Source organism: Trichosurus vulpecula, chromosome 1, assembly GCF_011100635.1.
Source record: "Trichosurus vulpecula isolate mTriVul1 chromosome 1, mTriVul1.pri, whole genome shotgun sequence".
NCBI classification, from domain to species: Eukaryota; Metazoa; Chordata; class Mammalia; order Diprotodontia; family Phalangeridae; genus Trichosurus; species Trichosurus vulpecula.
In genome coordinates, this window is record NC_050573.1 from 38,366,006 (window position 1) to 38,382,571 (window position 16,566).

Here is a 16,566-nt window from a genome sequence, read left to right on the forward strand (position 1 = left end):
GGAAGGGGCTGAATCCCATCACTGGGAAGGAGGTTCTATCTGAGGCTGAACGTACTTAAGAAAGACACTTTACTGATGTCCTTCCTTTGTCTTGGCGGCATAATCACTTCACCCCTTGCCCCATGCCCATGATGAGCAAAACGGTAACCAATCAACTTTTTGAAAAAGTTACTGAAAAGCTTGTTCTACTTTAAATAGAGGTTTTTTAAAAAATGGTACAGCTTTCCAGAGCAGACAGACTCCACCAAAGGTCTGTTTTCAGAAGAATTTCTCCTCTTCTGCTAGGCAAGAATACTTTCAGCCTTTTATTTTCATTTTTGGTTCCTGGATAGAGCTGTTGGGGTACTCTGTAGCTTCATGTTTATATTATGCCTTAGAAATTATGGTGTTAAAAATATTGCCAGTCACAGCTGGTATTTTGCTTTGTAAATAGTTCATGTTGGACCTTGACTTTTTAAAGTCCAGAATCAGAACAGTTAGATTGGCCGATAGCATTGGGATCCCAGGATGCTGATGTGAGTGGCATAGCATATTTCACGCTTCCACAAAGCCTAGAATCATCCACTGGTAGACAACGACTCCCCTGCTGTGATTAGGAAAATCAGAGTGAGGTTATTTAAATGAAGTCCTTTGAACTTTGTTTTCAGTTTTCCTCTCAGTGAACATTTGAATTGTTTTCCACTCAGCACAGTGCAAACGTCTGGAAGGAGGACTAGATAAGCTGAAAGAAGCCACCATTCAGCTAGATGAGCTGAATGTGAAGCTTGCAGAGCAGAAGATCGTCCTTGCTGAGAAGTCAGCTGCCTGTGAGGCTTTGCTGGAGGAGATCTCAACGAACACGGCAATAGGCAAGTAACAGGCCAAGGTGTCCCAGGCAGGCAGGCAGAGCAAATGGGTAGCCATCCATGGCACCGTCATGCAAGGATATCTTTGGTGGGTCCTCTGCTGTCTTTCTGAGTGAATGAATGAATGTTGGGTCACTGTTGTCAAATGAAATCATTAATCTAGGGAAAAATGAGATCAGAGAGGCCATCTGGTCCAAGGCCCTTGAGTCTTGCTCAAGAGGTTACATAGCTTAATAAAAAGAGGCAGAACTTGAATGAGTATTTCCCTTGGGCCACGGTTGGAGAAGTCAATATTGGAGACTCTACTAGGAGCAGAACAAGCCATGAGGATTTGACCTCAGCTCAAGTTCCTGCCCTCAGTGGACCTGTTCCCGAAGAACTCTTTTCACCTATTGATTCTGGGATTACTGTTCCTTCTTTCTTGTTTAAGCACTTAGTCTGTCTCCTTCACTAAATCTTCTCTACACTCTCCCCTCACCCTCCTCCTTTGCAGGGAGTCATAGGTTGACCAGCTGTCAACTCTTGGTTTGCATCTATATGCCATTGACCTCCAGATCTCTGTCTTTGGTCCTGACCTCCTACCTGGTCTTTCTATCACCCGCAAATTTCTTGTTCACAGCTTCAGTCCAGATCATCACGGCCTCCTCTGGCTTTGCTTATTGTAACAGTGACCTCACCCAATGCTCTTCCTGACCTCAATTTCTCCTCTCTCCTGTCTTTTATAGACTATACTCTTTCTGAAATTATTGTTCTCAGATGCTGCTCTTATGATGTTACTATCTCATAGAAGCTCCTCGTTGATCAACATATTAACTTCAGATTCTGCCGTTATTGGCTACCTCCCCCTCCCACTCCCACCCATTCCGTGATCTTACCAGCTTGATTTCTGGTTAGTGTTTCCTCTCTCTAGTCAGAGGAATCTGTTTATCAGCTTGGGCACATTGGCAACTATCCTTTTCCTTTTTGTCTTTGCATGTGTCTTTCAGTACCCTTCCTCTGATAGTCAAGTCAAGTCACCAAGGCACTTGAGCCCATCCTCCCATCAGCTGTAAAATTGATCTTCCTAAAGTAACATGAGCTATACTGTGCAGGGTTCTCCAAGATGGACCAGTTACAGTGGAGAGCTCTGACAAAGGGTGATATGCTGGAGAAGGAATTGCAAACCACTCCTGCATCTTTATCAAGAAAATTACACAAATAATATTAAAATGATAAAAGATGACACTGGAAAATGAGCCCCTCAGATCTGAAGGTATCCAACATGCTAGTGGGGAAGAGTGGAGGACAACCACTGCAAGTGTCTCCATAAAGAATGAAGCGTCTGGGCCAGGGCTGAAAGGAAGCCCAGATGTGGTGACAAGAGGAAAGTCAGATGCTGTAAAGATCCATATTGCATAGGAACCTGGAATGGAAGATCTTTGAACCAAGGCAAGCTGGACGTGGTCAAACAGGAGGTGGAAAGGCTTGCATTGACATCTTGGGTGTCTGAACTTAAATGGGTGGGAATAGGTGAATTTAATTCAGGGGGTCACTATATCACATAGACTACTGTGGGCAAGAATCCCTTAGAAGAAATGGAGTAGGCCTATATTCAATAAAAGGGTGCAAAAAGCAGTACTAGGGTATAATCTTAAAAATGACAGGGTGAGATCTGTTTGAATCCAAGGTAAACCACTCAACATCACAGTAATACAAGTCTGTGTTCCAAACACTGATGCCAAAGGTGCCAAAGTTGATCAGTCGTATGAAGACCTACAACATCTTTGAGAAAGAACACCAAAAAAGATGTCACATTCAGTAGGAATTCAAAAGATAATTGGAATAACAGACAAATTTGGCCCTGGAATGCATAATGAAGCAGGGCAGAGCCTAATAGTTTTGTCAAGATAATTTTCTGGTCATAGCAAACACTCTTTTTCGACAACTGAAAAGGCAACTGTATATATGGACATCACCAGATGCTCAATATCTAAATAAAATTGATTATATACTTTGCAGCCAGAGGTTGAGAAGCTCTATACAGTCATTTAAAACAAGACTTGAATTGACTGTGGCTCAGGTCATGAGCTTCTTATTGAAAAATTCATACTTAAACTGAAGAAACTAGGGGAGACCATCATGTATGAACTAAACAACATCCCTTATGAATATGAAGTGGAGGTGATGAACAGATTTAAGGGATTAAATCTGATAGATCGTGTGCCTGAAGAACTATGGACAGAGGTTTGCAATATTGTGCAGGAGGCAGCAACAAAAACATTACAAAAGAAAAGAAGAACGAGGAAGCAAAATGGCTGTCTGATGGAACTTTACAAAAAAGAAGGAAGGCAAAAGGAAAATGAGAAAGGGAATGGCAGATCCAACTGAATGCAGAATTCCGGAGAATAGCAAGAAGATTTTCTTAAATGAGCAATGCAGAGAAATAGAAGAAAACAATAAAATTGGCAAGACAAGAGATCTCTTCAAGAAAGTTAAGAGATATCAAGGAAATGTGTCATGCAAAAACGAGCATGATAAAAGACAAAAAGGGTAGGGACTTAACAGAAGCAGAAGAGATTAAGAAGAGGTGGCAAGAAGACACAGAAGAACTATACAAGAAAGATCTTTACATCATCAGCATATTAACCACACGATGGTTAGCCAGACGTCCTGAAGGATGAAGTCAAGTGGGCCTTAGGAAGCATTGCTAACAATAAAGTTAGTGGAGGTGATGGAATTCTGGCTGAGCTGTTTAAAATTCTAAAAGATGCTGTTAAGGTGCTCAATATACCAGCAAATTTGGGAAACACAACAGTGGGCCCTGGACTGGAAAAGCTCAGTTTACATCCCAATCCCAAAGAAGGGCAATGCCAAGGAATGTTCAAATTATGGAACAATTGCGCTCATTTCACATGCCAGCAAGGATATACTTGAGATTCTGCAACCTGTTGTTGCTGAGTCCTTTTCAGTCGTGTCTGACTCTTCATGACCCCATTTGGGGTTTTCTTGGCAAAGATACTGGAGTGGCTTGCCATTTCCTTCTCCAGCTCATTTTAAAGATGAGAAAACTGAGGCAAGTAGGGTGAAGTGACTTACCCAGGGTCACATAGCTAGTAAGTGTCTGAGGCCAGATTTGCATTCAGGTCCTCTTTACTCTGGGCTTGGCACTCTATCCACTGGGCCATCTAGCTGCCCACTCTACAAGCAGTTCTTCATTCTTCAGCAATATGTGAACTGAGAATTACCAAAAGAACAGAACTAGAGACCAAATCGCCAACATTCACTGAATTATGGAGAAAGCAAGGGAGTTCCAGAAAAACGTCTGATTCTGCTTCATTGACTGCAGTAAAGCCTTGAACTTTGTGGATCACAACCAGATGTGGTAAGTCCTGAAAGAGATGGGAGTAGTAGATCATCTTACTTGTCTCTGGAGGAACTTGTATGTAGGCCAAGAAACAACAGCAAGAAGTGAATATGGAAAAATTGATTGGTTTAAGTTTGCAAAAGGAGTATGGTAGGTCTGTATATTGTCACCTTATTTAACTTATTATGTGGAGTACTTCATGCAAAATGCCAGGCTGGATGAGTCAAAAGCTGGAATTGAGGTTGCTGGAAGAAAAATAAAGTCTCAGAGATGCAGATGATACCACTCTGATGGCAGAAAATGAAGAAGAGTGAAGAAACCTCTTGATGAGGGTGAAGGAGGAGAGAGTAAAAGCTGGCTTGCAGCTTAACATCAAAAATGCTAAGATCTTGGCAACTGGGCCCATCACTTGCTGGCAAATAGAGGCAGAAAAAATGGAAGCAGTGTTGGATTTCATATTCTTGGGCTCAAAGATCACTGCAGATGGTGACTGCAGCCATGAAATTAAAAGATGCTTGCTCCTTAGAAGGAAAGCTGTGGTAAATCTGGACAGCATACTAAAAAGCAGAGATACCACCTTGCTGACAAGAGTCTGTATAGTCAAAGTTATAGTTTTTTTTTTCAGTAGCAAAGTGTGGTTCTGAGAGTTGGACTATAAGGAAAGCTGAGCACTGCAGAACTGACATTTTCAAATTGTACTGAAGAAGAGTCCTTTGTTCAGCAAGGAGATCAGACCGGTCAATGGTTAGAGAAATTAACTCAGACTATTCACTTGGAAGGTTAAATACTGAAACTGAAGCTTAAGTACTTTGGTCACGTAATGAGAAGATGGGACCCATCGGAAAAGGCACTGATGTTGGGAAAGATTGGAGGCAAAAGGAAAAGGGAATGGGAGAGGATGAGATGGATGAATGGTGTCATGGAAGCAACGAACATGAGCTTGGACAGACTTGGACAGAGAGTAGAGGATAGAAGGGCCTGGAATACCATGGTCCATGGAGTCACAAAAAGTCAGACATGATTGAACAACAACAAAAAGCACAGGTCTGACTCTGTCACTCCACTATTAAATAAATTCTGGCAGCTCCCTGTTACTTCCAGGATCAAATAAAAAATTCTGTTTGTCTTTCAAAGCCGTTCTTACGCTTGTCTCTTGCCAACTTCCCAGTCTTCTTGTGTCTTACTCATCTCTGTGTTCTGTGATCTAGTGACACTGACTTCCTTAATGTCCCTCACATAAGATAGCTCCCAACTCCCAGGCATTTTCATTGACTGTCCTCCATGCTTGGAATTCTGTCCTTCCTCATCCTCATCTCTGGACTTCCCTGGCTTCCTTCGAGCCCCAGCTAAAATCCCACCTTCTTCCTTTCCTGATCCTTCTTAATCCCAGTGCTTTTCCTCTTCCCACATGTAGCTTGTTTAATAAATATTTATGAAGCATATCCTATGTTCCATTCACTGTGCTATTTGCTGGGGATACAAAGAAAGGCAAAAGACAGTCCCTGTTTTCAAGGAGCTCCTAGTCTAATGGGGGAGATAACACATTAAAAGAAGCAGAAAAGGTGGGGAGGAGAGGAGAGAGAAGGGCTCTGGTTAAGGGACATGAAGAAGTCCTAAAGTTGGCTGAAGAATGATGAGGTGACTACCCTGGGCGCCTTCCTTAAGTGGAGGACATCAGAGGTCTCGTGTTCATCCCCTATCCTCTCCAATCAGAGGCAGGGAGGGTCCCCAGGGCCAGCAAGTACTGAGGAGGTTGTGAGTTTCAGAGTCGATGTGATCTCATGGGATGAGAAGTCTCCAGAGACCATGATGAAGTCCAGGTGAGCAGCCAGGTGGACACATAGTAGGTGCTTAATCAATGCTTTTTGACCAACTCTTCCTCTGAGATGCTTTTGAGTTCCATCCCTTCTTTTTAGCCCCCATGGACAACACCTTCTGGATTCTGGTCACTTAGCTTCATACTTGAACTCATCACTGGCTCCTGGATTCCAGACTGATCCTCCTAAAGCTGTAGCTTGTGCTCATCATCCCCACTCCCCTTGTGAACCCCCTCAGTGTTAACGACAACATTAACTGTAGCAGCCCTTTCTCTGGCTGCCCAATCCCTCCTTGGCCTCTCTGGAGCCAATCTCTCATCCTTCTTTCTTACCAGATCTTTTTACAGTTGTTCAGCCTTCACCAAACTGGTCAACACACTGTCTCCTGAACATGCCTCAGACATTTATTACCTTCTTCCTTCCTTTGCTTGTTAGGGCATGTGGTGTAGTGGAAAGAAGGCCAGTTTTGCTGTTGAGAGTTTTGTTGTTTTGTTGCTGACCTTTTGGTCAGCAGATTTAGGCAAATCACCTTTCTGAGCCTTGGTTTCTCTATCTGTAACCACACTGGTACTACCCACCTCATGGGGTAACAGGATTTCAGGGCTGGAGGGGCTTCATAGGCCATCTACTTCCCCCACTCCTGGAAAATAATCCTTCTGTAGCTTGTCGTGATGAGTGGTAATGCACCCTCAGCACCTCCTCCACCCAAGGCTCCGTCCTGCTTCTGAAAGGCTCTCATTGCTAGATGACATGGAGCCAAAAATGTGCCTTTTTGCTGCTTTCACCCATTGTTCCTGATGCTGTCCTCCGAGGAAGTGTCTCATCCACCTTCCCCATGATGTCCCTTCACACCCCCCATTGTTCTGTTCTCCAGTTCCTTCAGACGTTCCCCAGATGGCACGAACACAAGGCCCTTCCCTCTCCCAGTGGAGAGATGATGAGCTGCTCTCCTGGCAGGTGTCCGGACAACGGAAGTCCCCCTCACAGCCGTGTCACGGCCCCGTGCCATGAAACACTGAAGTCCGTGTCCCTTTCCTCTTTATGCCCCAACAGCGCGTGGTTCACCTGCCCAAAGGACAACATGCTTTGTTTCCTCCTCTGATCTCTACCCTCGTGTTCTCAGCCAGCCTTGTCCCTTACGGTCATAGGGGCAGGCCACAAGCCCTCCCCTCTTATTTTACACATGAAGAGACTGAGGCCCAGACTTGCCCAGGATCACAGAGCTGGGAGGTGTCTGAGGTGGGATTCGAATTCAGATCTTCCCGACTCCAAGTCCAGTACTAGATACTTGATAATGACGATAAACCTAAATCTGTTGGGAAAGTAGTAGTAGGAAAAAAGATGGGCATAGGAAAAGGAGGCCAGTGAGAGAGCGGGGAATGTAAATAAACTGGCGAGTAGAAGGGACTGTTTCCCTGGGATAGCCTCAGCATGGAAGGAGCTGCTCCAGAGAGCCAAGCATCCAAATGAGAGAGAGGTGTAGAGAGGGCAGGGGGCCAGAAGGGAGAAAAGAGGAGAGAAGCCGGGGAGGCCTGCGGACGCCGGGGTCCGAGAGCTCAGCGCTCCTCCTGGCGAGGCTGTCCACGGTGAGCCCAGAGAGCATGTCCAAAGAAGGGCATTAGTCCAATACAGCCGAGTCATTCCTGTGTGTTCGCATCAGTTGAGACATTATACTTCCCCACCTTGTCCTGCAGCGGAGGAGAAGAAGAAGCTCGCTGAAGAGAAGGCCATGGAGATAGAGGAACAGAACAAGATCATTGCCGTAGAGAAAGCGGAGGCCGAGACGGCCCTGGAGGAAGCCATGCCCATCTTGGAGGCGGCCAAGCTGGAGCTGCAGAAGCTGGACAAGTCTGACGTCACAGAGATCAGGTAACTTCCTCATGCCCAGGGACATGGAGGCGCTGCCTCGGGGAGGCCGAGGTGCGAGAGCTGTCTCTGGCCCCGCTGGCTGTGTAGACCCTAGACACTGAGCCCTCCAGGGGACTTCCCAGAGACTCCCCCGCTTACAGAGAAGGTGCTGGTCTGGGTTGGTAGAGGGAGGTTTCCTGTTGTGAGAATCCCTGACTTCTCCATGGGGCCTTTCCTGATCCCCTCCCCGGCTGCTCGTGTCCTCCTCTTCAAATCATCTTGTTCCCATCTTGTATACATGTATTGTCTCCCCTTGATGAAAAGGAAACAGGCATTTATTAGGTACCATCTACATACCAAGCCCTGCGTGCTAAGTGCTTTACGAGTATCTCATTTGATCCCACAACAATCCTGAGAGGTAGGTGCCATCATTATCCCTCTTTTACAGTTGAGGAAACTGAGGCAATCATTGGTTAAGTGGCTTTCTCAGGGTCACTCAACTGGTAAATCTCTGAGGCCGGATTTCAACTTGGGTCTCCCTGACTCTAGGCCCAGCACCCCAGAAAGGCTTATCATGTGCCAAGTGCTGGGGATACAAATAGAGAACAGCAGGTGTAGTTGCAGGGCAAACACTGGGTGCCTAATAAAGGCTGTTGATTGATTGGTTAATGGATTCTACACCTAGGTCCAGAACAACAATAATAAACATTATACACTATTAGGTTGAATGGGATCCACATATGCTTTTCTTCCTCTTTGAACAGACCAACATGTGAAAGATTAAACCAGTGGCTGCCCTGTTCGTAATTCCCAGTTGTAGTTATCAGACAAAGCTCGTGGCTAGCCTTTCAAAAATCAGTGGGTAAAAGGAGTTCATCCAGGCAGTTCGTCCCCTTGGCAGAAGGGTGGCCTAAAGAGCCTTTCTCTGCATTGTCTGCACCACCCCTAGATTGTTCTTTAGTGGACTCTGGAAGCTGCATCTCACACCATTAATGAAATTCAAACAAAGAATATTGCCCTGGTGTCTTTGAAGAAGTTCCCTCTGCTCTTACTTATTGCCGAAGCCTTTCTCCCTTTTGACTCATCCGCCCAGGAGTCTTTCCAAGGTGTTATCCATTGTATGACTTTGCATCTTTAATCGTAGCAATTCAATTAAGTTCAACAGGCATTTGGGGCAGCTGAGTGGTGCAGTGGATAGAGCCCTGGGCCTGAAGTCAGGAAGAATCATCTTCCTGAGTTCAAATCTAGCCTCAGATACTTACTAGCTGTGTGACCCTGGGCAAGCGACTTCACCCTGTTTGCCTCAGTTTCCTCATCTGTCAAATGATCTGGAGAAGGGAATGGCAAACCACTCCACTATCTCTGCCAAGAAAACCCCAAATGGGGTCAGAGAGAGTCAGATGTGACTGAAATGACTGAACGCATAATCTGAGGCACTGTAGAAAGTGCTAGGTATACAATGCCAAAAGCAAAACGGTCCCTGACCTCAAGAAGCTTGTGTTCTTCTACTGGTAGAGGGTGAGGGTGGTATAGAACAGGTACACAGATAAAGAAATACAGAGCACAGGTGAAATAGTACAAAGTAATTTCAGGCGGGAGTGAGGTCAGGAAAAGCCTCCAATTCAAGATGGTGCCCGAGCAGCGCCTCAAAGGAAGCTGGGAGTCAAAGAGGTGGCAGTGAGGAAGGGGGGCATTTCAGGCATGTTGCAATGGGGGCGGCCTGGGCAAAGGTAGTATAAATGTGTCATACAATCACAGAGCTGGAAGGGCCTTCTCATTCAATCCCTGCATCTTTCAGATGAGAAAGCTGAGATCTATGTAAGTGACTCAACCAGTATCACCCAGGTAGTGAGCATCACGGGTAGGATTTGAACCCAGGTCCTTTGAATCCAGGACCATGTTCTTTCCACTGAACCTCACTGCCTCCCTTCATGTACTCATTACCCAAGCTGGCTTTGTCCAGCCTGATTCTAAAGCTCGTGCTGTACCCACCACTGTCATTTTTCCTTTCTGTGTGCTCATTTCTTTGAAGACAAATAACCTTTTTTTATTAATGAAGTATTTGATTTAGGATTGCACAGTTTCTGTGTCCAGAAACCAAAGCACTTAATCTGGAGATGTTGCTGTTGGTAGCAAGAAGTTGTCTTTTTCCAGGAATAAGGATTAACTATCCCTTTGCTAATTACCTGTGCCAAATGAAGTTGTCCTCTTTCCTGGGCTGAGAAGTCAAAGTTAGGAATGCAGCCTGTCTGTGTTGTTTCTTGGTAGAAAAGATTTGCTTTGCTTTTGGATAAGCCCAGGTACATGGGTTTGGGGGTTGGTAAGAGGCTGGGACGCTCCACAGAAATGTGCACATACTGTCCTCCACCTTTGCCGAGTTAAGTCCCTTCCCATCTCCAAATTCTGTGCCTAAGTGAAAAAAAAAAACCCTAAAACAAACCACGCTGTCCCCTTTATCTCATTTCCATGTCCTTGGTTTAATTCAGTAGTATGCCAGATGTCCTTTCTCACAGCCGTTGGTTCTGGAATGGTCCTGATTTCCACTCTCCAGTTCAGGTTTATGTCCAGTGTCCCTTGGAGTTCTTTTGGTGGCCCTGTGTTGTCTGTCCATGCAAAGACTTGGATGCCAGTGCATGGAGCAGCCAATACAATGGCTCAGTCTTTGTGCCTTCATATTTTGAGGGAATTGCTTTTTGGGGTCACTATCTCTGATTCCTGCCTCTCCATCTCTGGACTTTCTGGGAAGGAGAAAAGAGTGCTCTTTCTTGTCTTCATTTCTGGATTTATGCTTTGGGGTCTTTGGGAGTCATATTTGGATGAGAGAGCAAACCTTACACATTTCTCATACACAGAGCACATGAAAGGGAGCCTCCTTACATGGCCTTACATGGTCTATGGAAAAGTAAAAAAAAGCAATGACTCCTGAATTGGGGGGCTCAAGTTCAAATCTTGCCTCTGATACTTTACAACCCACAGTGACCTTGGGCAAGTCACTTACTCTCAGTTAAGTGCCTTGGGCCTCACTCTGCTCACCTGAAAATGAGGAGGTTGAACTCTATGGGGTAGGGCAGGCCTGGCAGAGTTCCTACAGCATTACTATCTCCGTTTTCAGTCCAGTGAGGCTCAGACAGGTTACATAATTAGGTCATGGTCACACATCTGGAAAGCACCAAAGCTATAACTCAAACCTATCAGTCTCTTGACCGCCCCCTCCAACTTCAAAGCTCCACTGCCACTGAACTCAACATGCTACTTCCCACCCCTATCCCACTCAAGCCCATCTTGATTTATATTTTGTGATTTTGATTTCCTTGGTCTTTTTCTCCTCTAGGTCTTTTGCTAAGCCTCCTAAACAAGTGCAAACTGTCTGTGAGTGTATTCTGATTATGAAGGGGTACAAGGAGCTCAACTGGAAGACGGCCAAAGGCATGATGTCTGACCCGAACTTCCTGAGGTCTCTCATGGAGATGGACTTTGATTCAATCACCCAGGGCCAAGTCAAAAACATACGAGGCAAGTGAAGATGACTAGAGATGGACACTGTCCCAGCTTTCTTTAGAGCTTCCTGTGCTTTTGTTGGTTTGTTTCAATCTAGATAAAACCCTAGAGTTTTGGGTTTGTTTGATTTCTTGGGAGAGAGATACAGCTGGGGCCCTACAGAGAAATACATAACCCAGGCCTGAGAAGGAGCAAGTGATTTTACATTTACAGGGTCTGCAGCTTTACTTCAGCAAGGGGATTTAAAAACAAAATTCTTAAAATTCTTAAATTCTCAAAGTTCTTAAAAAGCAAAATTCTTTTCTCATTCTCAATGGCATCTACAAAATCTGCAGGTAGCCCCAGGTTTCATCTGCCAGGACACAGCCTTTTCATTTGGTGCTTCCCATATGATTTTTCTCGTAGCTTGCACTTCCCACAGAAGGATAGGATAAGGCTTTGACCTGACCTTGACCTTTTCCCAGTAGATGACCTTGACATTTTCCTAGTAGACTTTCTCTAGTATAGAGCTAATGGTGACACATTAAAAAGTAGATGGTGAATATGTGTCCCAAGTTACCAATTAACAGTCGGCCCTTTGGTGCTTTGGTTCCCGAGGACCCAAATATCCTTCAGGCCTGAATTCTGAAGGAGAAGGTATGATTCTTCTTAAAGACCAATTTTTCCTACATCTATGTCTATCTATATTTATGTCATCTACACCTATATCTATGCCTATATCTGTATTTATGTTATATATACCTATATCTATGTCTCTATCTATATTTATAAAATCTGTACCTATATCTATTCCTGTATCTATATTTATATCATCTATACCTATATCTATTCTTGTATCTATATTTATAACATCTACACCTGTATCTATATGATATCTATATCTATATTTATATTATCTATGCCTATATCTATATTTATTTCAATGCCTGTATTTATGCTTGTATCTATATCTATTCCTATATCTCTGTATCTATAGCTACGTCATCAATATCATACTCTATTATCAATGAGGAAAGAAATTATAATTGTATAAGTCTTTATCCTGATGTTTTTGTTCTAAGTTCATAGAGGCCTCCATCATAGGTTTAAACTGGACCCAATACAGTAACTAGTCCAGTCCTTCCATTTCAGCGAGGGGGATAATGAGACCCAGAGAAGGTTCAGTGGCTTGCTCCAGGCTGCTCACCTGGGTAGCGGCTGCAGAACCAAGATCTGAGCCTTGGTCCTGTGACCTAGGCCTCCTGTTCCAGGATACCTGCCCCAATACCAGGATGTTGTCCTCTGATTCTTGTGTCATTTTGATGTTAGTTTTGCCCCCTCCACAATAAATTCTCCCTTCATGTTATCTGTTTCCAGTTAGATTGAAAGACCACTGTAGGGGAGCTCTAATGTGTAGCTTTGTGATGGTTTTATCTGAGGACCCTCTTCCAGCTGAGATGATGGCTGTGGCAAGCGAGGGTCCTCTCCCCAGAACTTTAATGACCTCATTGCAAACCTGGGCCCTAGGTCTCAGGCCTGCCAGCATTGGCAGATGCAATGCAGGCACGGCTTGGCAGAGATTCAGCTGTACATGCAGGCAGAGCCTCTCAACAGAGACTTTGAAAGTCTAGTAGGAAGAAGGGACTTTGGGTCGAGGCTCCAATTCAGCTCATGTAAGTTTGCCTTTGCCCTTCTAGAGGCTTCTCTCATATCCAAATGATCAGTTATGAAACACATGTCTGGGGCTCTCAGATCTTGGCAGTTGGATCTATATTTTATGGACGTATTTATTAATGAATCAGGAGTACTTCATTAGCCCCAAAGCATCTCACTTCTCTCTTTTTTCAAAGTGACAGCCATGCCTCATTTTCTGGAACTGTGTGTCCCACAGACACCAAAACACATCTAAAATGGAACTCATTATCTTCCCTCTCATCCCAAACCCTCCCCCCTTCTGAATTTCCCTATTACTGTCAAGGGCATCACCTTCCTCCCAGTCCCTCAAGTTCACAACCTAGGAGTCAGGATGACTCCTCACTCTCTCCTCTCATATCCAAGCTGTGGCCAAGGCCTGTTGATTCCACATCAGCAGCCTCTCTTGTCCCCTTCACCCCTGTAGCCTCTCTTGTCTATTTCACACCTCCCCCCCCCACCTTGCGGCCTCTTTTGTCCCTTTCACCCCCTGCAGCCTCTCTTGTCCATTTCATGCCCCCTTTTGCAGCCTCTCTTGTCCCCTTCACCCCTGTAGCCTCTCTCGTCTATTTCACCCCCCCCCCCCCCACCTGCAGCCTCTCTTGTCCATTTCGCTTCTGTAGCATCTCTTGAATACCTCACCTTTTCTCCTCTGACCCTGCTCCCACCCTGGTACAGGCCCCCACATCCCCTCAGGCCTGGGCTATTGCAGTAGTGGCTGGTGGGTCAGCCTGCCTCCAGTCTCTGTCCAATCCAGTCTATTCTTCACTCAGCTGTCAGATTGGTTTTCTTGAAGTACAAGTCTGACCATGTCAACCCCTCCACACCCTCTTCCACTCAACAAACTTTGGTGGTTCCCCATTACCTCCAGGATCAAATACAAAATGCTCCGCTCAGCATTCAAAGCCCTTCATCACCTGGCTCCCTCTTACCTTCCCAGTCTTACCTCCTCCATCCCCATGTACTCCACCCCCTTGCTGCTGCTCACACAAAGTATTTTCACTGGCTGTGATTCATACCTGGAACTCCTTCCTTCTCTTGTGCCCTTCACTTCCCTGACTTCCTTCAAGCCCCAACTAAAATCCTACCTTCTGCCAGAAGGCTTTTCCAGGCTTCTTAATCTTTGTTCTTTCTTCCTGACATCATTTCCATACCTCTGTATGTATTGTGTTTGTACATACTTGTTTGCCTGTTGTCTCCTCCCACCTCCCCTTGAGAGCAGGGCTGTTTTTGTGCCCCCCCCCTCCATTTTGCAACCCCTGAACTTAGCACAGTGTCTGAGGAGTAGTAGGCACTTAATTAATGCTTGTTGACTGACCCACTGACTGAAAAGTTTCAATATCTTATCTTAAAGCTCTCTTAAAGAATCTCAATACAACCTTTGAAGAAATGGAAGCCGTAAGCAAAGCAGGGTTGGGCATGCTGAAGTTTGTTGAAGCTGTGATGGGTTACTGTGATGTTTTTAAAGAAATCAAGCCCAAAAGAGACAAGGTACTGCTCATTTGTGAACCCTAGAAAATAACTAGGCTGAGTCCAGTCTGGAGCTAACTGGCATCTCATATGCCCACAACCCTTCCCTGTTGGTCTGCATTAGAAACCCCTCCCTGCACTTCCTTGTAGATTCCAGCCCTAAAATACACCCCCTTTTAGATGAATTAGGGAATGGGAGGAGCCAAGTTCTCCAAAGGTTTTGTCAAATTCTGTATATGAAGAGAATGAAAAAAAAAGGTTTTGGAATGTGCTTCATTAAGGCAAGTTAAGATATAATTTGGAAAACCAAGAATGGAGCATTTGTATTTCTACTAACTGTTCCTGTTGATTAAAAAGCAAAGAAACGACTCATTGGTGCCACCCTTGCCTTTAAATGCCCTCTTCTGCACTTTTAACCTAGAGCCATATCTTAATGCTAGAAGTCATCAGTGTACACATGGAAATTATATATATACATATATATATATGTATATATATGTATATATATATACACACATATATATGTAGGGAGGAAAAAAAGAGTGAGCCCCATGTATAGTGAGAGGTCCACATGTACAGAGAGGCCTGTGTGTAAGGAGAGAGCTGTCTTGTGGCTCAAAGGGAAGGAGAATAAATGTTTCTAGACTCTTCTCTCTCCATCTTTCTCCAAGGGAGACTTTAAATTCCTGCCAAGAGAGGAAATAAGAAGTTGGGGTGGGAGGCTATTCTGTTCTCCTCAGATAAAAGGGGTACTGGGTTAGGAGTTTATTTTCTCTCTTAAATATTGTTCATTTAGGGGATATGATCAGGTTCCATCTAGTTGGATTACTTTGTCATTTTGGTGGAGAAGGAGGACCCCAAGCTCTATATCCAAGGCTTGACCCCTTCCCCACCTAATACCAAGTGCATGATGAACACACATAGAGAATAGCAAAGAAACCCATTTATCCAAATCATAACAGGATGGGGACAGGGGCATGATGGAGCCTGCCAGCTCCTCCTGGAATCTTTTCCTTTAGCAATCAGAAGTGGGGTTGGCCTTTTCCGTCTTCTCTCTCAAAGATGTGACACTTGAAGACTTGAAGCTTGGGGAGTGCCCAAAGGGGATTTACCCTGAAGAGTGTTCTCTTGCCAACTCCTCCTGCCCCTCACACAGGGCAGGGCCTTTATCTCCACTAATAAGGAGACAGTCCCATACCAATGGGCTTCGAGATAGGGGTTACATACATATATGTAAACATATCCATACACATGTCTACACACATATCTCTATACTAACACACATATATCTACACACTCACACATACAGAGAAATGTGACCTTGTGTTCACTTAAATGCAAATTGCATTGGTCTAATTAGGTTGAAGGATTGAGTCTTGGAAGCAAGTAGTTGCAAAAGTGGCTGAAGAAAGAAATCCAGGTTGTGGTAGCCTGTGGCACTAAGTCACTTGGCCCCCTGAATCCTTTGTTGGATCACATAGGTGTGGTCGAAGCCTTAGAACAGGGCCTGTATCCTTGTAGCCCCTCTCCCTTCCCCAATTCTTAGGCATCGTGTCTACTCTTTAAAATAACAGGTGGCAAGGCTGGAGAGAAACTATTTCCTCAGCAAAAGAGAACTGGAAAGAATTCAGAATGAGCTGGCCACACTCCAGGCTGAGCTAGAAGCTTTGGGAGCCAAATATGAGGCAGCCATATTGGAGAAGCAACAGCTCCAGGAAGAAGCAGAGATCATGGAAAGGCGGTTGATTGCTGCTGACAAGCTGATTTCTGGCTTGGGCTCAGAAAATGTGAGGTTAGCTTAATTTCATGAAAGAAAATTAGAAAAGTTTTTTATGTGGAATCTAGAAGGTGAGTAGTTTGAATTGGGACATTCACCATTGTACAATGGCTCCTGTGGCTTGACTTACTCAGCAAGAGGCTTCTTTTCTGCGCATCTAAGGCATGCAAAGACCATTGGTAAACAGACTTTATGTCCCATTAAGTACAAAGGACCCGTACAAACTGTGGGACTAGGGAAGCACATATGATATAAAGCATATGACAGATCCCTGAGGCACCTAGAACTTTGGGGGTT

The 16,566-nt window shown here is 44.7% G+C and overlaps 1 protein-coding gene across 1 annotated transcript in view; it reads left to right on the forward strand.

The window, feature by feature from the left end:
- The window catches only part of DNAH10 (dynein axonemal heavy chain 10), a 164,758-nt gene that overhangs the window by 127,417 nt on the left and 20,775 nt on the right, over positions 1 to 16,566 (forward strand). The window contains exons 55-59 of the mRNA XM_036765131.1: positions 687 to 848; positions 7,700 to 7,874; positions 11,185 to 11,366; positions 14,377 to 14,513; positions 16,067 to 16,284. Coding sequence (XP_036621026.1) covers positions 687 to 848; positions 7,700 to 7,874; positions 11,185 to 11,366; positions 14,377 to 14,513; positions 16,067 to 16,284 — 874 coding nt within the window. The remainder of the gene's footprint in view (positions 1 to 686; positions 849 to 7,699; positions 7,875 to 11,184; positions 11,367 to 14,376; positions 14,514 to 16,066; positions 16,285 to 16,566) is intronic.